The sequence below is a fragment of the Gopherus flavomarginatus genome, chromosome 6 (genome assembly GCF_025201925.1).
Source record: "Gopherus flavomarginatus isolate rGopFla2 chromosome 6, rGopFla2.mat.asm, whole genome shotgun sequence".
NCBI classification, from domain to species: domain Eukaryota; kingdom Metazoa; phylum Chordata; order Testudines; family Testudinidae; genus Gopherus; species Gopherus flavomarginatus.
Window position 1 is genome coordinate 32,254,801 of NC_066622.1, and position 27,704 is coordinate 32,282,504.

The 27,704-nt window shown below is 46.2% G+C and overlaps 1 protein-coding gene across 2 annotated transcripts; it reads left to right on the forward strand.

Annotated features, from left to right (window-relative positions):
• Positions 1–982: 982 nt before the first annotated feature.
• SYVN1 (synoviolin 1) lies at positions 983–26,528 on the forward strand. Of its 2 annotated transcripts, none has more exons than XM_050960628.1 (16): positions 983–1,057; positions 8,361–8,509; positions 10,245–10,337; positions 10,806–10,958; positions 12,461–12,509; positions 14,193–14,296; positions 14,904–15,030; positions 16,199–16,298; positions 16,395–16,460; positions 17,150–17,266; positions 17,831–18,000; positions 18,641–18,799; positions 19,505–19,624; positions 19,884–20,070; positions 21,428–21,591; positions 22,024–26,528. In XM_050960628.1, the coding sequence occupies exons 2-16, from the start codon at positions 8,378–8,380 to the stop codon at positions 22,173–22,175; spliced, it is 1,893 nt and encodes a 630-aa protein (XP_050816585.1). In that variant the 5' UTR covers positions 983–1,057; positions 8,361–8,377; the 3' UTR covers positions 22,176–26,528. The 2 variants fall into 2 exon arrangements, with proteins under 2 accessions (XP_050816585.1, XP_050816584.1); XM_050960627.1 differs by having other exon boundaries at positions 989–1,109.
• Positions 26,529–27,704: the final 1,176 nt, after the last annotated feature.

A 27,704-nucleotide genomic window follows, 5' to 3' on the forward strand; every position in this document is an offset into this window, starting at 1 on the left:
AGTCAGATCTGTTACCATAGTGGCAGGGAGATGACAAATGCAGAATAGGGAGGATGCTTATTCTCTCTGATCTCTCTCTTTTGCATCTTAATGCTCTCAGGACTATAGCACATATTGCCTGGTGCAGCATATTTTTGACTTGTAGGAAATGTTAACAGTAAAATTTATGACTGATATCCAAGGATCTCATAGCATTATCTCATAGTATCCTTACCTTATGGTTTTACATCTTGAAAAACTAAGGTACACAGAGCTTACTTACCCAAGGTCACTCACATGGCAAGTCAGTGCCAGAGCTAGAAATGGAACCCCAAGAGTCCTGACTTCCAGCACCACTCTGCTCTAACCCACTAGACCCCACTGCCTTCCTAGAACTGGGAAAGAACCCGGCAGATATGGCTCCCACTCTTGTGCCCTATCCATTGTCCCACAGTGCCACCCTCACCCTGGACCTGAGGGACTCACTTCTCCCCTCGGGTAGAGCTGGCGGGGAGGTGACGAGAGGGGAATCTGGGATGTGAACATACCCAACTTATTACACACACGCAGACTCCACCACAGGTCTGTTCTTTAACCTGCCCCATAACCCCTAGCAACAACTATTCCTTCCTCATTGGTCAGCGCTGGGGATTTTTCTGATTAGAGGACACCAATGACGCTAGACCAATCAGCAGGAGCCACGGGACCCTCTTCACTCCTTAGCGGTGGAAGGCGGACTATACCAAGTAGACACTGGGACCGTACCGTCTGAGAAGTGGGCGGGGGGGGCATCAGGGAGTTGTGAATTTGATTCAGTCCAGCTGCATCCTGAAACGGGGGAGCAGGTTGTGTTCGAATTGTACCACTCGCTGCTCTAAATAAGGGAAGGTCTAAGGCGAGACCACTGGGCGTGACTACGGGTAGTCCCCATAGAGCTGAATTGGGTGGGGTTACTAGGATGTGTGCGGATGGTACATCCCAAACGGAAGTGAGCTTCAGGACTTCCGGTGGAGGGAGGGGGGGAGGCGGCGCTGGTTGTGGTGGTGGGTGCAACAGCCCGAGGGGCTCCCGGATCTTGGTGAGTCCGGGCCGGGGAGACCGGGCGATGGACCGATTGGGGGGTGCAGCAGGTACAAGGGGGCCTGGGGAGGGGCTGGGAGCTGGGTAAGGAACAGTGGGAAGTGGGGTTGCTGGGGGACATAGGGGGCTTGGGGGAGGAGCTGAACATAGGAGGAACATAGAATATCAGGGTTGAAGGGACCTCAGGAGGTTATCTAGTCCAACCCCCTGCTCAAAGCAGGACCAATCCCCAGACAGATTTTTGCTCCAGATCCCTAAATGGTCCCCTCAAGGATTGGACTCACAGCCCTGGGTCTGGCAGGCCAATGCTCAAACCACTGAGCTATTCCCCCCAATAAAAGGTCATCAAGTCCAGCCCCCCTGTCTTTGCGCGTAGGACCAAGTACTGATTTTGTCCTAGATCCCTACATGGCTCCCTCAAGGATTGAACTCACAACCCTAGGCTTAGTAGGTCAATGCTCAAACCACTGAGCTATCCCAGGGAGTGAGGGGCGGGGGTGCTGGAAGGCCTGGAGAAGAGAAGATCGAATCTGGGTGGGCTGGCTAGGTGGATGTGAGAACGGAGCTTGATCCGGGGTACCTGAATAAGGTGGATTTTTGGATGGTGGTGTGTGGAGTGGGCAATTTAGAGCTTGTGTAGTAGGAGGTATCTAAGAAGCTTGGAGGGGAGTACTGGAATTTAAGTAGTTGTTGGGGACCCGAGCTGTTCTTATTGGGGAAAGGGGGGGCAAAGATGCTAGGAGGGGTAGTAGAGCTCACATGGATGGAGAGTGTCCTTTTATGGCTCCCTTGAAAGTGTTGGAGGTAGTAGGGATTCTTGTATGTTTTGCTGTCACTCATATGGACTGGGGGAGAAGAGACCCTTAAGGAAATTGATACCCTCCCTTTCTTTCAATATTAAAAATGATGGGAGAGAACTTCTGAAGCAGTTCATGTAGAAATTAACAATTCTTCCCTTTCCAAAGTATGTAACTTCTTCATTTTCCTGTCTCTCAAACTTCAATAAAGTTTAAAACCCAACTGTGAGGAGAAAATAATTTGAAGGCGAGGCAAGTATTAAAAAAATGGATGTGGGGGGAGAAAGGATTGGAGGTATGAGGGAAGTAATATGAATGCTGCCTCTCCTATCTGCCAGCAATATTGAAGTGTGTCCCAAGCACTTTATACAATAAATATTTCTAACGTGGAGGGGAAGGCTCAGTTCTACGCTCAGGTTTGAAAGGCTGTCAAGATTCCCTGGAAGAAGCCCAGTGGGGTTAACATTGCCACACTCAAGGCTGATAAATAAGATTCATGCAGTCTACAAGCAAGCTCTTGTGTGCTCAGGATAGAAACTATAGATCCCACCTAATCGCTCCTAGTACTTTCTGCAACAAAGGGGGCTTGTTGGAGAGTCTTTAATCATGATTCACCTGTCCCACCCCTCATAACACACTGTGCCAGCTATGTTTCTACCCCTTCATCTCCACATTGTCTGTGCTTTCAAAGATGCTCTGGTTCTGTCTGTTATATACGCTCCCTCTCGCACCCTCTTCATCTGTTCTATCTGTTTAGACTGAACTGTTTGGGGCAAGGTTTATCAACTACTCTGTACAGTGCCCTGCATAATGGAGCCCCATTCTTGGTTGACCTGTAGGCACTACTGTAATAAACAGGATTAATAATGTATAGTCAGTGAAGTGCTTCCAGAGCCTTTGGTGTGAAAGGCACTAATGAAATGTACAATATATTTGTGAACTCTGTGTTATAAAAAATCCACTTATAGCACATAAGTATTTAAAGAACTAAATTGTTTTAATGCAGGGTAGACTGGCTGACGCTGTTTAGTATGGGACATGGAAGTGACATCCCTATAAGAATCTCCCAAGTGGTACTCCCTGCCACTTGAATGGATACAGGCTGTCAGCATTTCTGTTATAAGCTACTTGAAATGAAGCGGGTGCATGTGACGCCACTGTTAAAGTAACCTAAGTAGCTAGTCATGTGCAGGCTGAGAAACTGTCGTCTAACATTTTAACCACAACTCTGCCATCTGCTTTTATATAGTTTAAATTATCTTAATCTAAACATGGAGATTATAATTCACAGGTTTAGAGGACAGACCAGTTCTAGTTGAAATTTAAGCGAAGAGAAAGATGTGGTCTCAAAAACTCATCTTATAAATAACTTCCCTAAAGGGGCAAGACATTGCTTCTTTGGCCATCTGGACGGCTAAGTAAAATTCCACCACCCTACTTGTGATTTGTGCAATGTGTGACAGCCTTAGAGCACGGAACTGCTTTATGTTCACTCTTATGTGTTAGTGTTTTGCTTTGTTATAATGTGATGCTTTAATGTTCTAGCACAGGAATGCTGCTCATTGGACTTGAGTATTTAAACATTCAGAAAGCACGGGTGTCTCTCAGTCTGGTCTGGTAGCTGGAATTCTGGGTTCTGTGCCTGGCTCTGGAGAGAGAATGCTCTTTAGTTGCTAGAGCAGAGACTGCTGGGAGGCATGAGAGCTAATTCTCTTCCTTTGACTGCTACTGGCATATTTTATTATTTGTTATTGCAGTAGTGCCTCAAGGCCACATTGTGCTAGTTGATTTTATACACAGAGTGAATACTTGCCCTGAAAAGTGTACAGTCTAACTTAAAAAAAGACAAAGGATGGGAGAGAAAAGGAAAGATTGTTATTCCTTTTTTACAACTCAGGTACAGAATGATAGTGATGTGCCTTAGGTCAGTGGTTCTCAAAGCCAGTCTGCTGCTTGTTTAGGGAAAGCCCCTGGCGGGCCTGGCCAGTTTGTTTACCTGCTGCGTCCGCAGGTTCTGCAGATCGTGGCTCCCATTGGCAGCGGTTCTCCGCTCCAGGCCAATGGGAGCTGCAGCAAGTGGTGTGGGCCGAGGGATGTGCTGGCCGCCCTTCCTGCAGCCCCTATTGGCCTGAAGTGGCAAACCGTGGCCCGTGGATGTCGCGGCTAGTACTGAGTTGCAGCATGTAAGGCACTGGGTCACGGTGGCTCTGGTCAGCACTGCCGACCAGGTCATTAAAAATCCTATGAGCAGTGCTGCCCAGCTAAGGCAGGCTAGTCCCTACCTGTTCTGACACTGTGCTGTGCCCTGGAAGTGGCCAGCAGCAGGTCCAGCACATAGACGGTTGTGGGATCATGGGGCTTCATGTGCTGACCCCATCCTGAGCACCAGCTCCACACTCTCATTGGCTGGGAAGGTGGTGCCTGCGGGCGCGATCCGCACAGAGCCACTTGTGCATCTCCGCCTAGGAGCTGGAGTTGCTGCTGGCCACTTCCAGGGCACAGCACAGTCTCCGGTGCCAGGACAGGTGGGAAGCCTGCCTTAGTACCTCTGCTGCGCTGCTGACCGGGAGCCACCCATGTCCCAATCCTCTGCCCTGAGCCCCTCCCCCAACCCCTCATCCTTGGCCTCACCCCAGAGCCTGCACCCCCAGTCCAGAGACCTGCCCCTCTCTTGCAACTCTGCCCCAGCCCTGAGCCCCCCAAACCCAGAGCTTCTTCCTGCACCCCAAATCCCTCATCCCTGACCCCACTCCAGAGCCCTGACCCTCTCCCGCATCCCAGCCCAGAGCCCCCTCCCGCACTCTGAACCCCTTATTAGCACCCCAACCCTCTGCCCTAGCCCTGAGCCTCTCCCACACCCCAAACCCCTCCATTGAATCAGGAGAATCAACAATTTTCTTCAACTGGGTCACCAGAAAAAAAGTTTGAAAACCGCTGATCTAGTCTGACCTTCTATATGACACAGGCCATAGAACTTCCCCAAAATAATTCCTAGAGCAGATCTTTCAGAAATATGTCCCATCTGAATTTTAAAATTGCCAGTCCACCACAACCCTTGGTAAATTATTCCATGGATTAAATGTCTTCACTGTTAAATATGTGCACCTTATTTAGTCTGAATTTGTGTAGCTTCAGCTTCCAGCCATTGGATCATGTTAAGAATATAAGAACATAAGAACGGCTGTACCAGGTCAGACCAAAGGTCCATTTAGCCCAGTATCCTGTCTACCAACAGTGGCCAACGCCAGGTGCCCCAGAGGGAGTGAACCTAACAGGCAATGATCAAGTGATCTCTCTCCTGCCATCCATCTCCATCCTCTTGACAAACAGAGGCTAGGGACACCATTCCTTACCCATCCTGGTTAATAGCCATTTATGGACTTCACCACCATGAATTTATCCAGTTCTCTTTAAACGCTGTTATAGTCCTAGCCCTCACAACCTTCTCAGGCAAGGAGTTTCACAAGTTGACTGTGCGCTGCATGAAGAAGAACTTCCTTTTATTTGTTTTAAACCTGCTGCTCATTAATTTCATTTGGTGACCCCTAGTTCTTGTATTATGGGAATAAGTAAATAACTGTTTCTTATCCACTTTCTCCGCATCACTCATGATTTTATATACCTCTATCATATCCCCCCTTAGTCTCCTCTTTTCCAAGCTGAAAAGTCCTAGCCTCTTTAATCTTTCCTCATACGGGACCCTCTCCAAACCTCTAATCATTTTAGTTGCCCTTTTCTGAACCTTGTGCCAGTATATCTTTTTTGAGGTGAGGAGACTACATCTGTACACAGTATTCGAGATGTGAGCATACCATGGATTTATACAAGGGCAATAATGTATTCTCAGTCTTATTCTCTATCCCCTTTTTAATGATTCCTAACATCCTGTTTGCTTTTTTGACCGCCTCTGCACACTGTGTGGACATCTTCAAAGAACTATCCACGATGACTCCAAGATCTTTTTCCTGACTCGTTGTAGCTAAATTAGCCCTCATCATATTGTATGTATGGTTGGGGTTACTTTTTCCAATGTGCATTACTTTACATTTATCCATATTAAATTTCATTTGCCATTTTGTTGCCCAATCACTTAGTTTTGTGAGATCTTTTTGAAGTTCTTCATAATCTGCTTTAGACCAGGGGTTCTCAAACTGGGGGTCGTGACCCCTCAGGGAGTCGTGAAGTGTTAGGCTCCACCCCAAACCCCGCTTTGCCTCCAGCATTTATAATGATATTAAATATATTTAAAAGTGTTTTTAATTTATAAGGGGAGTTGCACTCAGAGGTTTGCTATGTGAAAGGGGTCACCAGTACAAAAGGTTGAGAACCACTGTGTTAGAGCTTTGTTTGCTAATCTAGAGCCCATTCTCAAATATTTATTCCCCATCTAGGTACTTACAGACTGTGATCAACTCACTCCTTAACCTTCTCTTTGTTATGATACATAAATTGAGCTCCTTGAACCTATCCTATAAGGCATGTTTTCAAATCCTTTAACCATTCTCATGGCTCTACTCTTAACCCTCTCCAGTTTATCAACATTCTTGCTTAACTGTGGACACCAGAACTGGACACAGCATTCCAGCAGTGGTCACGCCAGTGCCAAATACAGATGTAAAATAACCTCTCTACTCTTATTGAAGAATCCACTGTTTATGCATCCAAGAATTGCACTAGCCTTGTTGGCCACAGTGTCATAGTGGGAGCTCTTGTTTAGCTGATTATCCACCATGATCCCCAAATTTTTTTCAGCCACTGCTTCCCCCATCCTGTATGTGCGGCCTACAATTTTTATTCCTGGATGTGTATATTTACTAGGGCTTGTCAGGCGATTACAAAATTAATCACAATTAATTGCATGATTGATTGCATGGTTAAACAATAATAGAATAACATTTATTGAAATATTTTGGATGTTTTCTACATTTTCAAATATATTTACTTCAGTTACAATACAGAATACAAAGTGTACAGTGCTCACTTTATATTACTTTTATTTCAAATATTTGCACTGTGTAAAAAACAAAAGAAATAGTATTTTTCAATTCACCTAATAAAAGTACTGTAGTGCACTCTCTTTATCGTGAAAGTTGAGCTTACAAATGTAGAATTATGTCCAAAAATAACTGCATTCAAAAATAAAACAATGTTAAACTTTAGAGTCTACAAGTTCACTCAGTCCTACTTCAGCCAATTGCTCAGACAAAACAAGTTTGGTTACAATTTGCAGGAGATAATCCCGCCCTCCTCTTGTTTACAATGTCACCTGAAAGCGAGAACAGGCTATTTCGGGGAGGGATACCTCAGTGGTTTGCACATTGGCCTGCTAAACCCAACTGTTGTGAGTTCAGTCTTTGAGGGGGCCACTTAGGGGTCTGGGGCAAAATCAGTACTTGGTCCTGCTAGTGAAGGCAGGGGGCTGGACTCAATGACCTTTCAATGTCTCTTCCTGTTCTATGAGATAGGTATATCTCCATATATTTATAAAAATACTATTTTTTTTGTTTTATCATTTTTTACAGTGCAAATATTTGTAATAAAAATAATATAAAGTGAGCACTGTACACTTTGTATCAGAGCTGGGAGCTATGCTCCGGCTCTGCTCCAGCTCCAGGCAAAAACCTGCAGCTCCACTGCTCTGGAGCTGCTCTGCGCTCCAACTCCGGGCTCCGCTCCAAAGCCCTGCTTTGTATTATGTTTTGTAATAGAAATCAATGTATTTGAAAATGTAGAAAAACATCCAAAATATTTAATAAATGTATATTGGTATTCTATTGCTTGACAGTGCGATTAATCATGATTAATTTTTTTGAGTAATTGCATGAGTTAACTGTGATTAATTGACAGCCCTAATATTTACATTTAACTGTATTAAAACATGCATCATCCAGATTGCTCTGTATCAGTGACCTCACCTATCCTCTTCATTAATTGCTGCTTCCCCAAATTTTGTCAGCTGCAAACTTTCAGTGATGATTTAATGTTTTCCTTCAAGTCATTGATAAAAATGTTTAACAGCATAGGGCTGAGAACCAATCTCTTGGTTGACTTGTTCTTTGCTTCCAGTCATAAACTACTGCTCATGTGCCGTGTGGCTGTTTAAGAGCTTCCCTGTCCCACCCTAGAGGTGCCTGCATGGAATGATTCTTTTGTTTGTAAAGTGCTTTGGTATCCTTCGATAACTATTTACATCCAGGTTAAAGGAAGTTTGCTGTGTGATCACGTAGTGTTTGGTAGGCATTTTGCAGACAAATATTGGAAGACAAAGTCCATGGCCTGGTGGGAACTTACCAGTATGGGAGGCCAAGACCAAAGCAGATGGAGAGGGGGAATGTAATGAAAATTTTAAGCCAAGAAGCAGCAAACCAAATACAGCAATGATCCACTGACCCCTTATAATGCAAATTTGGTGGTTCTTTTGTTGCCTTAAATGATGTGAAGGCAGCTATGGCTTTATTCTATATCTCTTAAACCATATGCTCATGTCTGTCTTCCCTCTCCCAGGTCGTTGGTCTGGGGCGATGTTCCGAACGGCAGTCATGATGGCTGCCAGCCTGGCTCTGACATCGGTGGTAGTGGCTCATGCTTATTACCTAAAGCATCAGTTCTACCCAACAGTGGTGTATCTGACCAAATCCAGCCCCAGCATGGCAGTAAGTACACACTCCATGAGCTGCCCAGGTTGTGGGGAGGAGAGCAGGTTGCTCTGATAATGGCTCAGCCTGTCAACTATTAGTATTTAACTTGCACTGCTACAGTGGCCATCCAAAGCCATGTGGAAGTGACCTGTCTTCGGGGGATTGGTGATGAGAGCTAGTCTTTGCACTCCCAGTTTGGTAGTGACTGAAGGTCATTCCTGTTTGGTGCTGATCAGAGGAATGAGTTTCCACTTTGAGAATCCAAGCCACAATTAACCCTGCACAGTTTGCACTAATTGTGTCCCCCTTACTGTCAATATGAGCAGAGGGAGTGTGAATTGAGTGTGACGTGGAATTGAAGCTTTCCTCTTACAGGGAGGGCTCTGGTATGTTGGTGGGATGTGGTATAAAAACAGCAGTATGCAAACTCCTGTCAACGCAGTCCTTTTAACCGGTGTTGTATTCCAATTCCTGGAAACAATTTATTATGCAGTGCCTCTACATTTACATTCCGGGGAGCGGAGGACATAACATTTTCAAGAGAGCTGAAATCCAGGGTTATTTTGATACAGAGCAGAGCCAAATCCTGCACAGTCTTTGGCTGTCTCATTTCATCCTTGGGTTGATTAACTCTTGAGTTGGAGGTTCAGGAGTTGAGGTCCCAAATGAATCTTGCTAGTCAGTCGAAATATTGGCTTCCTTTGTGCTTTCGTTTAATTGAATAGATGCAATATCAGTGAAAGGTGCTGGATTGACTGCTCTGGAGCCTCTCTCTCTCTGTTTATCCCAAGGATAGGTACAGCATTGCAGCAGTAGGGCAAGTATTCCACACTGATCACCAATGGGCTTTAGCCCTGCCTGGAGGGAGTTCTGTCTCCATGACCTAATGTGTATTTAACCACTCCACTCAGTCTTCCAGCAAGGATGCTAATAAGTGCAACCTGTGATGGTGACTTCTGTGTGAGGTTGGCATCCATCTGCTAGGAAATGGACAGAGTCTTGTCCCTCTCCTCCCGCCCCAAATTTACTTCAGGGAGCACTGGACAGCATTCAGATGAGTCATTTCTCTTTATCAATGTAATTCAGTGGCTCTTTTTTCAGTTCACTTCTGCTTTCTATTCCCCCAGGGTATGTTGACCAAAACAAACACTTCCACGCTACAGCAGTTGCTGAGCCAGTAGCACTCGGAACAAACTACTGCTTTAGTGTGGGAAATATATATTAGTATGTGTGCATGTAACTGACTCTACAGCTGGCTTGCAAAATTCTAGCTAAATTTGGAAAGGCTCATTAAACTGTTTTCAGTTGGGCTTTTTTAACGTACATAGTAACATGCAGGTGCAAGTGGGGTAGAAATCTGCACATCTCACCAATTCCCCACAGTAACCAAAGTACCTTCAAAATACAAATTCCAGGCCCCAGAGTACACAGATCTCACACAGCCTGAAGGACATTAGGATGTTGTGAAGGGGTTAACTGAAAACTAGCTGTATGTTTCCTTGGGGATGGGAATAAGATGGGAAGGTGTTATGTGCCTTGAAAGTGGACAGAGGACAGTCATAACTGGTTAAAGTAGATCCCTTGGGTGTTTGTAAATCATAGACTTTAAGGATGGGAAGGTCTGATCTAGGCCAGAAGGGGTGCTGCAGGATTGTTCTTGGCAGCCTTTTCTTTTGGTCTGGTTTGGTTCATAAGCTGTAGTGTGTGAGTGTTTCTTTTGGTTCAATGTCTCCCTTTCCCTTCCCTGCAGGTTCTCTACATTCAGGCTTTCGTTTTGGTTTTCCTCCTGGGCAAATTCATGGGCAAAGTGTTTTTTGGCCAGCTCCGAGCAGCAGAAATGGAGGTGAGTGAGGCCTCTGGCAGTTGTAACTGATTACTTGCAGCACAATCTTATGTTGGGTGATGAAGGTACACAGTAGCAGAGGGTTGCTCTGAGAGCTGCGTTGATTGTAAGTTAAATGGGATTTTGACACGGAGCATAAAATCATATCTATCTGTGGTACTTGCATGACTCCCGTTACCAGAGTGTCTGAGCATCTGTCTTGAATGTATTTATCCTCCCAACATTCCTGTGAGGCAGGGCATTGCTGTTACCCCATTTTACAGAACTATGGTACAGAGTTTGATACCCAAGTGCTCTGAGAGCCTCAGAGGGAAGGTGGTGGAGTGCAAAAGAAAATGCTTTCCCTTAGAAATTGGGACATAAAAGGATAAGTTCCTTCTCCTCCTCCCTTCAGTACTGAGAACTAAGACGAGCGATATGTGGGGAACTGAGACAGTGCTGCTAACACTCACTCTCTCTCCCTCTCAGCACCTACTTGAGCGATCATGGTATGCGGTCACGGAAACTTGCCTGGCCTTCACCGTCTTCAGAGATGACTTCAGTCCCCGCTTTGTGGCCCTCTTCACCCTCCTCCTGTTCCTCAAGTGCTTCCACTGGCTTGCTGAGGACCGGGTGGACTTTGTAAGTGTGACATGCCACTGAGCAGGATGCCAGATTGGGGTTGGCTGCCATCTGTCTGGGGAGTCAATCAGTGATCTGGGTAACACACAAGGATCTGTGTATCTAAGCTACTTCTGTGGCCTTCTGAGGGATGAAAACACTTGCCACTGTGCTTTGGTTGTCACAGCATAGTGTGTCCTATGTGTAGGGAGCATAGGAAGCAGATCCTTTTGTGTCCTCTGCTTGTTCTACATTCATTTTTATCATTAGTGCTTCTGCAATTGTCCTTTGGGCTAGCTGGTCAGGATTATCTCACTGTTTTCTTGTCTTATAAGCTCCCTGAGATAGGGGCCATCTTTTTGTTCTGTGTTTATACAGTGCCTAGCACAGTGGAGGCCTGCTCCATGACTGGGGCACCTACGGTTCGAGTAGTGTTTCTCAAATGCGGCCACCAGGGGATGTTCTTGCAGTCACAGCCTCTTGGGTGGTGATGGTGGGGGCAAAACAGCAGCCCTGCCCCGGGGTCTGCCAGCAGTGGTTGGGCCCTGGCTGCCTCTGGAGGCAGAAAAGCTGGAGGAGCAGACAGACGGTGTGAGTTCCCCACCTTCCCAGGGGTGATGAAGTTGGGCTTCAGCCCTGGCATGGTGGGTGGCAGGCTCCATCCCTGGGCCTCGTCCCCTGGGTTTGGTGCTTTGGGCTTCATTCCTTGGCTGTGAGGTGACGGGCTCTGATCCCGAGCTCACCCTCCCCGAGCCCCTGCTGACTCCCCCAATGCCTCATTGCCTCTATAACTACTTCCCCAGCCAGGGTTTAATTTGTCCCTGGGCTTGCTGGGACTGAGTAAGTCTGCTGTGAAATGTGATATCTGTATGTTTGTTAATATCACTTTTCACAGCAGACTTCCTAGCTAGCAAGTCGTAAAAAAAAAAAAAAAAAAAAAAGGTAAAAGAAACAATAAGAAAAAAGACAAGAACATACAAAGCACGTTATTTGTATTTCTATTCTGTTTAGGTCCAGTAAAGAATAGAGACAGCTGTACGTTGTTTTTATTACTGAGTCTGCAAAAAACCCTACATAAATAAATTACAATGATTTGGACATGTATATGTGCAGATTTATTTGTTTTTCCTAAAGTTACTTATGTATTTTAGGAAAAATTGTCAGAACAGCCATCAGCAAGAGTTAGATCACCAAAAAATTTGTTGTGAGAACCCCTGTTCTAGAGTAATACGAATAGTAAAGGCGCTGACTCCGCAGGAGCTAAAGTAGCTCAGTACCTCAAAGTGCTCAGCACTTTTGCAGGATCAGCAAGACACTGTGATGCCAGCAGATGAGGAACCAGCAAGACACAATGACGATGCTTGTGGTGTAGAAACCAAGATGGATAGAAAATGAGATTGGCCTGTTGGTCCTACATCAGTAACTCTTTACAGTTCCTGGGTATCTCATGCAGTCAGAATGCAGAGAATGGGGTTTTGGAAAATTGGGTAGAGAGTCCTAAAAGTTAGTTCATCTCTTCCCAGATGGAGAGGAGTCCAAACATCTCCTGGCTCTTTCATTTCCGCATCATCTGTAAGTGCCTTTATTTTATTCCCTTTGTCTATCCTCCCCATTCTTGTTTCTCTCCCCTCCTCCCCCCATTACAATGTAATTGCCATACTGGGCCAGAGCCCAGCACCAGATGTTTCAGAGCAAGGTGCAAGAAACACTGCAGTGTGGCAGATATGGGATAATCTACCTGCATGGGGACTGCAGATCAGGACTGAGGAGCATCAGCCGAGCGCTGTGGGGCTCAGGCTTGGAATAGCAGAAAGCTGTGGGTTGGGATTAAGGGGCGTTGACAGAGCTGAGAGTCAGGAGTCCAGAAGTGGTATAACAGGGAGTGCAGCAAGTCAGGATTTAGAGGCAGAACTGTGTGTTGGGAGGGAGAAAGTCCAGGACTAGACTGGCAGGGAGTGCTGTGGATCAGAATGGAGAGGCATAGAGAATGCAGGACTGGAGTAGCAGGGGATGCAGTGGCTCAGAATTGTGGGGCAGTGGCAAGAGAGGATCCAGGATTGAGGGGCTTTGGCAGAGGATTATGGGTGTGGGAACGGATCAGCCCTGGAATAGCAGCGAGGGTGGTGGCCTGCCATTCTGAGTGAGGCGCATTGGCAAAGCTGTGGGTAAGAAGCTTGCTAACCTTTGCCTGCACGGTTAATAATGAAAATGACTTTGTGAGTAAGTGTTACCCATGCAGAGGAAAGGCTGTGGAGAAATCATTAAAGCAACATAGTTTAATGAAGGCATGACGTGGCTTGATACCTGACGCAAATCTCCTAGGGGAGAACGAGGTGTGGGGGGAAAGAGTTTCTTCACTCTGAACATTTCCTCTCCAGGACTCGATGAGCAGCAACAGCTGGCCAGGAAAGATAATTTCAGAAGATAATTTGCATGTGTCAGGCTAAATACGCTAATGTAAAACCCCTTCTCATTTGTGCATTGAGTGTGAGACTGTTCAGAGTTGATAACCTTGTCAAAACAGTATGTAATGTCTTCCAGAAGGCCTTTTATGGATTCGATTGCTTTGTTCAACTCTGGGTTGGAGCAGAGCAGCTGTTTAACAGCTCACAGCAACCTAGTTGAGGACAGGACATCAAGGAGAACCCTGTAGCTAGCTAAAACATCAGGAAGGAAGAATGAAACTATGCTGCATGCTGGGGTTAACACACTGACTCGTGCAAGAAAGAGCCATGGGAAACTGAAGCTGGAGTTTTCAGAGGATCCCAAGGGACCCATTGAGATGTGTTTGTGCTGTGTGATGGTGTCCAGATCTTGACTGGGGCTTTGTTGTAATATAAATATCAATGTTTGACACCCTGTATGGCTTTCATCCCATGCAGTTTAGGGTTTGAAATGTTCGTGTATGGGATGTAGCAGTTCAATTACTTCAACGTGGCACTTGCCTAGTGTTTCCCAATCCCCTGTGAGAAGAGTGTTAGTCCTATTTTACAGATGAGGAAACTGAGACATGAAGTAACTTGCCCACAGTTACACAGTGAGTCAGTGGGAAAATTAAGGTTATTATCCAGGAATCCTAGTTACTTGAGCACACTCTGTTTCCAGGGTTGGGAATAGATTGTATGAGTCCTGGCTCCTAGTCTTACGCTTAAGTCACCCCCTACTTTAGTTCTGTCAAGGCTTCCCCATGTGTACCCCAAATCACAGCTCAGTATTGTAATTCCAGTGTCTAACCTCCCTTCTTTCTGTGTCCAGCTCTGATGCTCTTGTTGGGTGTCCTGGATTTCCTGTTTGTCAGCCATGCCTACCACAGCATCCTCACCCGGGGAGCCTCTGTCCAGCTGGTCTTTGGGTTTGAGGTATGAAATGTGTCTGCCTGTGTGGCAAGTAGAGAGGGAGGAATATTTGCCTAGCACTGCTGCTTACTGCAAATCAAAGCTCTGTGATGCATTGTAAGCCAGTGAGGCTGACTAACCAGCCAGTGCTTCAGAGTTCTCTTGGCGGCACCTGGATTTTGGTCCCTTTCCTTTGTGGTTCTGTTTATTTCTCTAAAAACAGAAGTTATGCATATCAGCCAAGTCCTTTCCCCTGCCCTGGGATTTCTGATGGAGACCATTTGCTCCATGCAGATCTGGTTCCCCAGGCCTTCTGCCTTCAAGTTAAAGCGAATCTTTACTCCCTTCTGCTTAGGCTTTCCTCCAGCCTGCTTACTGTAGGGTTGCACTCCCAGGCCATCTGCCAGGGAGCTAAGGAGAGCCTCCCTACTCCTTTCTTCTCTCCCTAAACTCACGCTGCCTTTTGTGTCCGTGCAGGCCTGGCTCAGAGACACCAGCTTCCTACCATATAATTTGGTCCCTCACCTGGAGAGGTGGGCTGACCTTGGCACAGGGTACAGATGAGTTCCAACGCCTTTAAAAGATTAGCTCATCCTGTGACATGCCTCTTATTTCTTTCCTGCCCCCACAGTATGCCATTCTCATGACCATGGTGCTCACAATCTTCATAAAGTACATTCTGCATTCAGTTGACCTGCAGAGTGAGAATCCATGGGACAACAAGGCCGTCTACATGCTGTACACGGAGCTCTTCACAGGTACAGTCTCTCTCCCCAGGTCCGGATAACAGCCAGCTCCTTCCATAGCCCAGTGGGGACTTGTGTGTTCTCCCATATGAACATCTAACAGCCATGGGAGCCTGAATTGTGGTGCTATATGGTACCTTGTGCTAGAGCTCTTCATAAGAGCATGGTTGGGAGGGGTAGTTTGTAGATGGTCTCACCACTTCCATTGATCAGTTGAAGGGAAGAAAGTGGGATTGAAATGGAGCTAAGTAGGAGCTGGGTTTGTAAGAGAAGCCTGTGGCAATCCCAAATCATTTAATGTATCATTAAAACGAAGGGCAAATCTACGCTCCAAAATTAAGTTGACCTAAGTTTTGTCGATGTACAGCCACCGCAGTAATTGAATCGGTTGTATACATTCACACTACGCTTATTGTGTTGGCAGTGCAAGTACTCACCAGGAGTGCTTGCAACAATTGAGCTGCCAGTGTGGGGCATTGTGGGAGGGTTTCTGAAAGGCAGCAACAGTTGATGTAAGCAACACGGTGTCTACATTAACACTGCATTGACTTAACTACATCAACGTAGGCGTTATGCCTCTCGCAGAGGTGGAGTTATTAAGTCAGTGTAGTGGGCGAGTTACATTGGTGGGAGCTACATTTGAGAGTAGACGGAGTTAGGTTGACGTAAGCTGCGTTATGTCGATCTAACTCTGTAGTGTAGACCAGGCCTAAAATGCTGATGGCTTGGTAAGATTGGACTCAAAATATGGATTAGGTGGATTTCTGGAGACCACCGTGGGTTGGTTTGTGCAGGCATTGTGGTCTGGTGGCTAGAGCAAGGAAGAGGGGAGTCAGGATCCCTGGGCTTTATCCCCAGCTCTGGGAGAGGAGTTAGAGCAGGGAGGAGCTGGGAGCCAAAACTCCAGAGTTCTATTCCCAGCTCCATGAGAGGAGTGCAACTGAGTTACTAGAGCCTCGTGGGTTCTGTTCTTAGCTTGGTCATTGAGTCACTGTGTGACATGGGAGATCAAATTGCTTCTTTTCTGTGCCTGTTTCCCCACCTGTAAAATTGAGGCACTTCTCTGCCTCCTGGGGTTGGATGTGGGAGTTCGCTAGTGTTTAAGGGCAATGAGAACCTCCGAGTAGAGGCACACGAGAGAGAGAGAGAGAGAGCACTAATATCTCTCCATCCTCCTCAGGCTTCATTAAAGTGCTGCTGTACATGGCCTTCATGACAATCATGATCAAAGTGCACACTTTCCCTCTCTTCGCCATCCGGCCTATGTACCTGGCAATGAGGTAAGATGTCGCTGGGGTATTGATTGAGCATGTGATGAGTGTCTGATACTGTTCGTGTGTGTGTGTGTAACTCCAGCAACTTGTGTGTCATTTCAGGCAGTTCAAGAGAGCTGTGACTGATGCCATCATGTCACGCCGCGCCATTCGCAACATGAACACTCTGTAAGTATCCAGTTGGAGAGAAATTGCTTCTACAGAGTGAAATCTGTTACAGTAGGGCCTGAAGGCATTGGGCAGGGCACCACACAGGCCCCTCACCCCCTCAACTGAGATTGGGGTAGGGAGGACCACATTGGGCCAGGTGCTGCACAGACACCTTGGGAGATGGCACTTGTCCCAAAGAGTTTACATTCAAAATAGACAAAGGGTGGGAGCAGGAAACAGGCACAGAGAGGGGAAAGAACTTGCCCAAGGTCAGTGGCAGAGCTGGGAGTAGAATCCAGATTTCCTGACTCCCAGTCCAGTCCTCTGGCCACAAGACCACACAGCCATGCTTGCAATGAATCTCTCTGGCCCTTTAAGCTTCATTAATACAGGGGGAATCCGCATTAGAGCAGTCTGGCTTAAGACACTCAGTCCAGTGTACATCTTGTTAGAGGCCTAGTAGGTCACAGCTAATCTAGTGCAACCCCTCAGTCCTGTCCCATCCAGTTTGGAATGCCCTGGGCAAGATGATTTCCCTTGGGGGTGGCTGGACTGTCTCACATAGATCTCCCTGCTATCCAACCTAAATTTCCCTTTGATTAATTATCTCCTGTTATAGCCCCATATTCTTCATTGGTATCACTGCCCTTGTAGATCATCAGAGAATATATATGTTACTGCCTCTTAAAACTCTGCTGCCTCCCCAGATACCCTGATGCCACTCCAGAAGAGCTTCAGGCCATGGATAATGTGTGCATTATCTGCCGGGAGGAGATGGTGATGGGTGCTAAACGTCTGCCATGCAACCACATATTCCACACCAGGTGAGGAAAGGCTAATACTTCTGCCCATGCAGCTGCTTGCAGATGGTTTTCTTTGTGGTGTGGAGTTAGCTGCTGAAGGCATGAAAATCCAAGCCTTGTCCTTGTATAATTGAGAAGCCAGGGCATGGCAACTTCCTCCTTGCTGCAAGGTGCATGGTGCCAGGGAAGAACCAACAACTAAAAAGGATTTGCAAAGGAATTCAGTCCCCTCAGCTGTAGATCACTGGTTCCAATCCATCTCTTCTCAACTGTGAGGCCTGGTCATTGCTGTCTGGAGGCCTGTGAGTTGGTGGCTCCAAGTTCAGTCCCTAGTGAACAGGTCCATGTAAAATACCATCCGAACTGGACTCTTTGGCTATCTCTGTCGAGAAGCCATGGATTGAATGGGTCTACATAGACTGAAATCTCTTCTCTTCTCCACCTACCCATGGCAAGAGTGAGAAATAATAACAGGGGAGGGCGTCTCCAGCTAATTGTTGGGACTGTGTGTAAATCCTATTGCCCGGAAAAAGTAACCTGTTTAATGAGCCAATCTTAACCAGGTGGCCTCTGCCCCCTCCACAGCTGCCTGCGTTCCTGGTTCCAGCGGCAGCAGACCTGCCCCACCTGCCGCATGGATGTCCTCCGTGCCTCCCTCCCCACTCAGTCTCAAACGCCACCCGAGCAACAGGAGCAAGCGCAGCAACAGCAGCCACCGCCGCACCATCCTCCACTGATTCCCCAGCCGCCTAACTGTGAGTACAGCTTCTCCGGACACCAAGCCAGCAGGGCTGAGTAGTTTCTCAGTGATCCTGTGCTGATGCCATTCATCCTAGATGGGAATCACTGCAGCCACCTCCACGGTGAGGTGCAGCAGCTGTTGATACTGGGACTGCTTGCCCAGCACTGAAATCAAAATGTATTACTATGTTGTACTACCGAATGTACCTTGTTTAGGCCAAACTCTGCCTTAAGTTATACACACAACCACATTACAATGCATTGGGCCGTAAGGGAGTAACCAAAGACATTTGGCCTTTTAGCTTCTCTGTCATTAGAAGGAAAGTAAGAGCGCTGTGTAATGGAGAGGAATTGTGTAACTCTTGGAGCGCCAGACTGGGAATCGGGACTCCTGGATTATTCCCCCTCCAGAAACAGGAACAGATAGTCCTGTGGCTGGAGCCGGATGTGGGGGTGCTGAGAATCAGGACTCGGCTCTGTCACTGTGCATAAGTGTACCTCTGTAAAATGGATAGTACACTGACCTACCTCCCCTGAGGCCTTTTTAATGTCACAAGTGCCTTGAGACCCTTGGCTGGAAGGTGCTGGAGAAATGTAGTGTCTGTCTGGCTTCTCTTCTCTATGGGTCACCCATTTCTCTCCTTCACTCCACAGTCCCCCAAGGAATCCTGCCCCCGTTTCCTCCTGGGATGTTCCCGCTCTGGCCTCCCATAGGTCCATTTCCTCCAGTGCCTGGTGTCCAGCCACCCAACAATGCAGAGAATCCCTCTGCTGCTTCCAGTGCACCCTCCACTTCAGGCATTCAGACAACAGGTGAGAAGCCACAGCGTCTAACCTTCTCCTTCATCCCATCACTGGGGCAGGTTTCCCTCTCGCTGCCCCACCAACACACTTCAACTGTGACCTGCTTCTGGTTCTCTCTGGCCCATTTGGTTCTAGACCCGTAAACTGAGACTGCCAGCAAGTAGGCCAGTTATGCCAGTCATGGGTTCTGTGGTTTGAACAGAGACTCACCAACAGACCACAGAGTTGCCACAAGGTGAAAACAGCTTTGACACTATTGATCTGCAGCTGGTCCCCTAAAGGGGAAAAGACCCTATATCCCATTTCCTGACGTCCTGAGCGAGCCAGTCTCCCCAGTCTGGGGCTGGATTGGAGCTGGTGTCCCTGAGTGGGGAATTCCCTGAACCTGCTGAGCTAGCCAGTCCCTCAGATGTGGGACTGGATCTGAGCTAGCGCCCCTAGAGAGAAAAAGTTCTGTATTCCCTCCCACCACCCCTGGGCCAGGTTGGAACTGGCACCCCTAGAGATGAAAGGCTTCATATCCCCTTACCTTCCTGACATTATTTTATAGTGTGGGATTAACTAACATTGACCCGAGAAAGATACCCAGGTGTTGTGTGTTGGAAGACATGCTGAAACCTCACTGGCTATGTGTAAAGTGGTGGATAGGCATAAAGGTACCATGACTGTTTAACCAGGCTGCTATCTCTTCTTTGTCCCCTTCACCCTCTGCAGCAAGTACCTCAAGACCTGGTGGTGATTCAGCATCTGGATCTGACACAGCCCCTGTGGGAGCAGTGCCTGGCTTTCCCTTCCCTCCCCCATGGATGGGAATGGCATTGCCACCTCTGTTTGGTAAGCTAGGTGGCTTCTTCCATCCAGGGCTGGATGGGGGAAGGATGTTCCTCTATTGGGAACATGGGGAGGGAGAAGAAAATACCCAAACTTTGTCTCTAAGGGCCAAATTAGCAATTTGCCAAGAGCATGATCATATCTTCTTCAGTAAATTGATTGATAGATTTAGCCAGTAATTAAAACCGTGTCCATTGGAGAGGGAGTCAAGAAGCTTGCCTTGAGTCCTCTCTTACAGACCACCTGTTTTCCTTCTGATCAGGCTTTCCTCCCATGCCTGTGCCACCCGCTGGGTTTGCTGGGTTGACAGACGAAGAGCTCCGTGCCATGGAAGGCCATGACCGGCAGCATCTGGAAGCCAGGCTCCAGTGTCTGCAGAACATCCACACACTCCTAGATGCAGCCATGTTACAGATAAACCAGTATCTCACCGTTCTGGCGACCATTGGGTAACTATCCCGTACTGCGGCAGGGTGTGAGACCTTATACGCTGTCAGACACATGGTGCAACCACTGACTTGACTATAATCCATCCAGCTCTGTGTTGGATCCATCTAGCTTAGTGACAGCATATTGTAATGCCATGTGATTCCAAACTGCTGGCTCCCTGTCCTCATAATGCTAAAAGTGGGTGGTCTTCGTTGGTGATAACAGATGCCCAAAGCTTGTACCACCAATGTGTGGGACCTAGGAGATAGAGTCCTGGACTGGGACTGAGGAGACCTGTATTCTACTCCCAACTCTGCCACTGGTCTTGAGTTTCCCCATCTGTAAAATGAGAATAATTATACTGACCACCTTTGTGAAATGCTTTGAGATCTGCTGATGAAAAGTGCCATGTAAGATCTAGGGATTATGTACAAACCTCAGCACATGACGTAGGTCAGTAACCAGCTGCATGGTGCAAATGGGGGGCCTGAAGCAGAGCGGTAGAGAAGCTGTTGCCATAGATAGCCTCTCAGAGCGAGGGTGAGAACTCAGGAGTTTCGGTTCCTGGCAATACCTCCTTTTTATAGCACTGAATAGATACTTTAAGGCCTGCTTACTTGTATGGCAAATTAGCACTGAAGTGTGGAGACACCCTTATTCCTATCCTTGGGCCAGGAATAAGCCGGCACTGGAAGAGCTGAAAGATGCAGTTGCACATGCACTCAGGCCAAGATTCTGCTCACCACCCTGTGAAAGAAAACATGGGCTAGGAAAGCAGAGTTTGGAAGCCAGGAGTATGTTCTTGTGGCTAAGACACTGTACTGGGACTCTGATCAGGGTTCAAGTCCTGGCTCAGCTACAGACATCCTGTGTGAGTTGGAGCACTTCTCTCTCTTTGCCTTAGCTTTGCTATACGTAAAGAGGAGGATGGTAATCCTTTCTCTCTCTCATCCATTTAGACTGTAAGCTGTTCTGGGCAGGAGCACTTTTTTTATTACACAAGAGTCAAAAAGGGCTTGGATATGGATATCAAGAATATTGAGAATTGTCATGACAGCAAACATTTTGGAAGGGACATTGGCTTAAGCAATGAAGTAGGAAGTTCAATATGGGAGAGGCAGATTATCCTGTATCTGCGTACTGTGAGGTTCTTACACCTGATTCTGAAACACTTGGTCCTGGCCATTGTTGGACACAAGATATTGGACTAACTAGACCAAGGGTCTGATCCAGTTTGACAGTTATTTTGTAAAGTTCTTTTGTTAGGGCCCTGATCTCATCTGGGGCCTCTAGGTGATAGCATACTACAAAGAACTGATCATGGTCTGTTTATAGCTCTCCACCTTGCAACCCTCTTCTGCCTTCTCCTCTGGACAGGTCACCCCGTCCTACGCAGCTGCCAAGCTCCCTAAACACTTCGACCTCCTCTCAAGAGACACCCACCAGAGAATCCACCACTTTCAATTCACCTGACAGTACCTCTTCCCCAGGGACCTCTCCAGCAGTGGCGGCAGTGGAACCAGACTCAACAGGTCAAACAGGTAGACGAAAGTCCTCCTTGTTGTAGGACCTTGTAGTGCAAAGCTTCACAGTGTCACTGTTTAGCCACGTGGTCTAGGAACAAGACCTAACCCATTCCCTAAGGAACCTTACAGAGAGGGCCAAATGTTGTAGTAACAGGCTTTAGCAGCTGATGGCACTTGGCTGCACCATGTTCATCCTAGGTGCAACACATCTACTGACTCTGCAGGGTACAACTGCATCCAAGATAGGCAGCATCTGTCATGCTGGTGTGTGTCCCAGCTGAGGGTTTGCTGCTGAATGAGACAGGCCAGGTGGCTGTCCCTTTAAGTGCTAATGGCTACATTTGGCTGTCCTAAAGTAGTGGTTCTGAGTCCCTTAGGAGCGTGGGGAAACAAAGGAATCTGGTGGATGTCAACCTCTGATGATTTCCTCCCCCATTGCTGTCTCAGATGATCCATCTGGATTGGTGGGTGCAGAGGGATACACAGAGCCAGCTGGGCACGAGGAAGAGGAGCAGCCTTTACCGGGGGAGCCTGACACAGCTGAGCTTCGCAGGCGCCGGCTTCAGAAATTGGAATCCTCTTCTCCCCCTTCCCATTGACACCCCTCTCACCCCTCTGTCCTAAGTACCTTGTCTTGCCTGGGTTACCGTTTGACACTGACTTTTTCTTTTGAAAAGCAGCGTGTGCAGTGGTGGTTGGGAATGCGACAAGAGAAATGAGACTCTGCCATCGCTCTGTTAGGATGTTCTAACCCTGCACCAAGTGCTGACTTGACATGAAAGTGCTAGGGCCACTATGCTGGGGCTCAGAATTGACTCTTTAATCTGCCATGGTTTCTAATTTAAAAACAAACAAACAAACAACAACAACAACAAAAACCCACCACCCAGTCTGCAGCTGTCCTCTCTCTGATGTGCAGATTCAGTCATACCCACCTGTGCACTAACTGTTCTAATTCCAGAGCCTTCCCAGCAGCATTCCCTGAAAATCAGGGTCCTTCTACAAAACATGATGCACAGGGCTGAGGTGGTCAGACCCCAGGGACTTCCGTGGTATGCCACAACTGCAGTGGGCATATCTATTGTTTAGAAAGCTGCCCTTCCTCCTCCCATCCGCCTAACAGGAGTTGGGTGGCAACTTCTCAAAATAGTTCTCTCCTGCTTTAACCTGGTTCTTTCTACCTCTGTGGCATTCATGTGGTGGCTGGCCTCCATCCTCAAGCAATGCCTTCTGGGCTCATCCTAACAATGTTAATGTCTAGCTGAAGGAAGTCCATAAGAAACATGCTCCCATCATGAAAGGGGAAAAGAGGTGTGTTTCCATAACAAACTACCCATGGAAGGATACCTGTAAGTGAGCATAGTCTCGGCTTTATATGTAGGAGAAACGTATGTAGGTGACTCAGTTCAAGGTGAGAGGAGTTCATGAAACGCACTCGTTGTCCCCTGCTAACACTCAGCCAGAACTCCCAAAACAGTTAAGCCTAAGGATGGCAGGATCCAGACCCTAGGTATTGCTGGTAGACATTGCTAGTTTGGACTGGTTTGTGGTGGGGTAAGGTTATGTCGTCAGCCATCGCTTCTGCTTTATACCCTTTTCTTAAATTTATTTTTGTTGAGTGAGGAGCACTGAATGGAGCAGTGGACTCCGTGGGACATTTGCAGCCCATGGGACCCTGTGGGAGAGTTGTGAGATTGCTTTAAAGTCAATTTTTAACTTTATTTCCTCTCTGAGTGCTCTAGTGCAGGTGGAGATCAACATTCTGCATCATCTGAGGAAGCCCAGTGGGGGCTCTTGCAATCTAAAATTTAACTTGGTGCAAATGGCTTCAGTATTGTTCACAAACTGTGATGCTGGAAGAGTTATATCCAAATGGCATTGGGTTGATCATCTTAGAAGGAGATATTGTGCAGTTAAAACCCCTCCCCTGGGTTACACTGCTCAAATACTCATCCCAGCAAGAACATCATTCTTCTGGATGTAGAATGGAATCTGCTAGACCTTTGAAACCAGAGTATTGATTTGCCTGTGTTTAGCAATAAATCTATGCTGATGGCACAGATAGCGAAGAATTTAGAAGTTAGTCAGATGTAGTTAATATTCCTCCCTTCTCTGTGCTCCACAACCAGAGAAGCACATGTCATGTTTCCCACGTCGAAGGATTGGAGAAGTTGCAGTAGCCATGGCTACTCAATGACACTTCTGGCCTTTGATGCTCTCTAATGTTGCAGCTTTCACATGCTTTGTTCATCATAGTGACACTTTAATTGCTAAGGAGTTGGGAGATGAAATGCCTCTCCACCTCCAGTCTTACTTGGAAGTGAATGGGCCAACCTCATCCTTTGTGATTCTACTTAAGTCCATGCTTTTATGCTTGGGATGAAAATGGTTTATTGGCCAGGTTCATGTTGTTCTGTCTGTATGCAGGCCATGACCCCGCAGCCATATTCTGTGAATTGTCCCCATGGATCTCGTACAGCTCCTGCACCACCGTCAGGTTCTCTGAGAGCTGCTTTAAGACACAAAAAAGTCACCTCTGCTCTTTTTCTTTTTTATAGCAGTGGCCTAACAATTTCAGAAGAGTTTATTAAGGGTTGAATGGACTCTTGTTGATTGACAGTATTAGTGGTGGAACTCCTATAGGAAAATACCTTTACTTTGGATAAATAAGTAGAAACTTCCATTTAGCAATGAGACTGTGCTCATCCAGTCTGTTTTACTACCAAGACTCTGTAGGTCAATTAAAGGACATTAGGCTAATTGATATAAGAACATATGACTCTATGGGTTTGTTACTTGTAGCACCTTCACATGTGTTAGATTTTTAGTAACTCCTCTGCAATCTGTCCAGCCTAGTTCTTTCGCCAGATCCTTGCTTGCACGCCAATGCACCTTAAAAGACTAACACCAAATTCAAAACTTTTTGGATTAACGTAAGCAAGCAATTAAACCATGGTCATGGTTATGGACCATGAGTTTGTTCGGTCTGCTAGTAATCAGCTGGAAAAGGTTTTTGGCTACCTTGGCCATTACAATAGGTTACTTCTGTCCCTTTTGTGTAAGCCTATGTAATTTTAAAAACACGACCAATAGGTTAAGACAACAGGCAGGAATATTAAAAGTCCTCAAACATTGTGTTTCAATAATGTAATTTGAGAGGACTAATCTGACTTGTAATTGTTACACTCGTCTCCTGAGTGTAAGTCATGACAGGGGTATCACTTAAGTGATTTAGGAGCATCAGTCCTGTTGACTTTCAGTGGGACTGGTGGTCCTAAAGGTCCCTGACTGATTTGAAAATCCCATCCAATAGAGTTTTATGTGAACTCATGTACCTAATGCAAACATAATACAGCACACACACACCTGTATCTAAAAGGATATCAACTTAATGGGGAAGTAAGCCATGGGCTGGATTTAGATAGGTGAGGTAATGAAGGATTAAGGAAGCATTTTTAGTATAAGGAAGATGCTCTGCAGCAGGCAATAGATTACATTATAAAACCAGCACGGAATGAGTCCTAAAATTCCTCCCCTCCCCACCCAAAAAAACAAAAATTGTGTGTGTGGTAACCCTAAACCGTTGTTTGCTGTTCAGTTTACTTTAATTCAGCAGTTGGTATAACCCTTCAGTGCTTCTCTTTAAGTGGCTTCTAATCATACACCTATCTCAGGGAAACAATTCAAAGACAGCACTTAGGGATTGTAAATTCGTTTAACAGTTGAGTTCCTTCTGAAAAAGAACAAAAGTAGTTGATTTATATTTTTTAAACACAGATCTGTGTTTTTGTTGGAGGCACATCAGGATTACAATACTGGCTTGGATGGGAGTCCCAGCCACTGAGAACTAGAACTGAGCATCGAGGATGGGAGTGGGTGACTGTGACAAGGGGTGGTGATATCTGGCAGACAGCTAGGGTTCTGGTGGGAAGAGGGTATCAAAAGGCAACCAGGCTGCATATCACTTTGTAGCAAGACAGTGGGCTAAACTTGCATTTGGTGTAATAACTATGCATTCCCTCCCTTCTTTATATCCAAACCTTAAGAAAGAAAAACTTGGTTTTAAGCAAGAACAACAACAAAAAGCATGAGTAAAATCCGTACATAAATGCAGACTCATCTGTGAGTGTGGATCGAGAACCTCCTGTTCTCTGGCCATGGAACATGAAGTAGTGAGAGACTGCATTTTTTTTTTCTTTTTTAATGGGGGCTGCATGCTTGGAACATGTGCCTTTCCTTCAGTAAGCAGAAAGGCCTTTTCTTCATTCTGTAATGGGACAATAAGATCAGTCAACTCAGAATTTGACATGTGGTCCTCATATATCCTCTTTGATTCCAAAATCCATGTAATGCTGAGGGTCCCCTCCCCTCCTCTACGCCTCCAAAATAACTTGTTTGGCTCCTTACCAGAAATAACTATGGTAATATGAGGAACTCTGCAATAAGAAGCCAGTCTGCATAAACATCTTTAATTCAGTGCTGGGTGTGCGGAAGAGGAGAAAACTTGGTCTCATACTTCCAGCAATTGGTTAAATTTTTTTTTTAAATTAAATATGCCATATGTCCTGTTTAAAATTGAATTGTTTGAATGTAAAGGTGGGAATAGTTTAGGGAAGCGTCCATATTTTGTTCTCAATTTCAATAAAATGACTATTTAGCAGAGGATGTGCTAAACTGTGCCACACATTCCATGATATTTGCATCCTTTAGGAGTTTGTTTACCTACATAAATGAAGAGGAAAATACATAAATGGAAAGACTATTGGGAAATGTTCATGGCCTATATTCATCCCAGTGGCTTCCTTTAACTTCTCTTTCATTGTTTTTTGTGTTGCGGAGTTATGTATTGGAGGTGAAGAGGGTTTGGATAATTATTTAATTTGTAAATATTGTGTAAATTTTTAATAGCTTAAATTGTATATACAGCAAAATAAAACTTGCTTTAAAGATGGTGTTGTAGTGCTTTGATAGTTTTGGAGGGGAAGTGTTAGGCAGGCTTGCCTACAAGTGGTGCTACCAGCTGTCCCTCTAGTAAGTACACAACCCTACTAATCCATTGCCTCCCTTAGGTGACTGAAGATGATTTAATACTGATAGCAGGCACAAAAGTGGGAGGATGCCTGATTTTCCTACATGGTTCTGTGCTTACTGCAGGGAAAATGAGGGAGGAGGCCAGCATCAACTTTTCTAACTTCCTTGTTCTTCAGTTTACATTTATGTAAAATGAGGATAATAGTTACCACCTGGCCAGTGCCCTAGAGCAGGGGTAGTCTATTTTTTGTCAAGGCCCAAATTTCATGATCAAAGGTATAGTCAAGGCCTCCAGAGAAAATAATAATATAAACCCAACAATAATAAGTAAATAAGATTTCAGGGTCTATTCAAAAGTGTTTGGTAGTCCCCAGTCCACCTATTGCCTACCCCTGCCCATGAGTAACATAAGGCTTAATGTTGCAGATGCAAAGTGTAACGCTGGTAGACTTAAAAAGAACAAGAGTACTTGTGGCACCTTAGAGACTAACTGATTTATTTCAGCATGAGCTTTTGTGAGCTACAGCTCACTTCTTCAGATGCTGCATCTGAAGAAGTGAGCTGTAGCTCACGAAAGCTCATGCTGAAATAAATTTGTTAGTCTCTAAGGTGCCACAAGTACTCTTGTTCTTTTTGCGGATACAGACTAACAGGGCTGCTACTCTGAAAACTGGTAGACTTAAGTGCCTCCCTTCATCTCCAGCTCACAAACATCTCCAGTGGTGGCAGTGGGAGATTCATAGGCTATGTCTACAGCACCATGGTAAGTCAACCTATGCTACACAGCTCCAGCTATGTGAATAACTTGACATACCTTAGGTCCAGTTACCACAGGGTTGTTGGGGGTAGAGTACAGGGGTTGACTGCAGAGCGATCTGTCAATCTAGCAGGTCTTCACTAGACCTGCTAAACCGACTCCTGGTAGATTGATCTCTTAGCCTTGATCCCGATTGTAGGGTAGATATAGCCTTAGACACTTGGCGAAAGACAGGATGGAGTTCATCTTCTTTACTTCTGCGGACCTACATGTGGAGACTTCATGCAGTGGCAAAGGAGTCCATCGGCCACCTGATTGTCCCCTCTAGACCTTCTTTAGC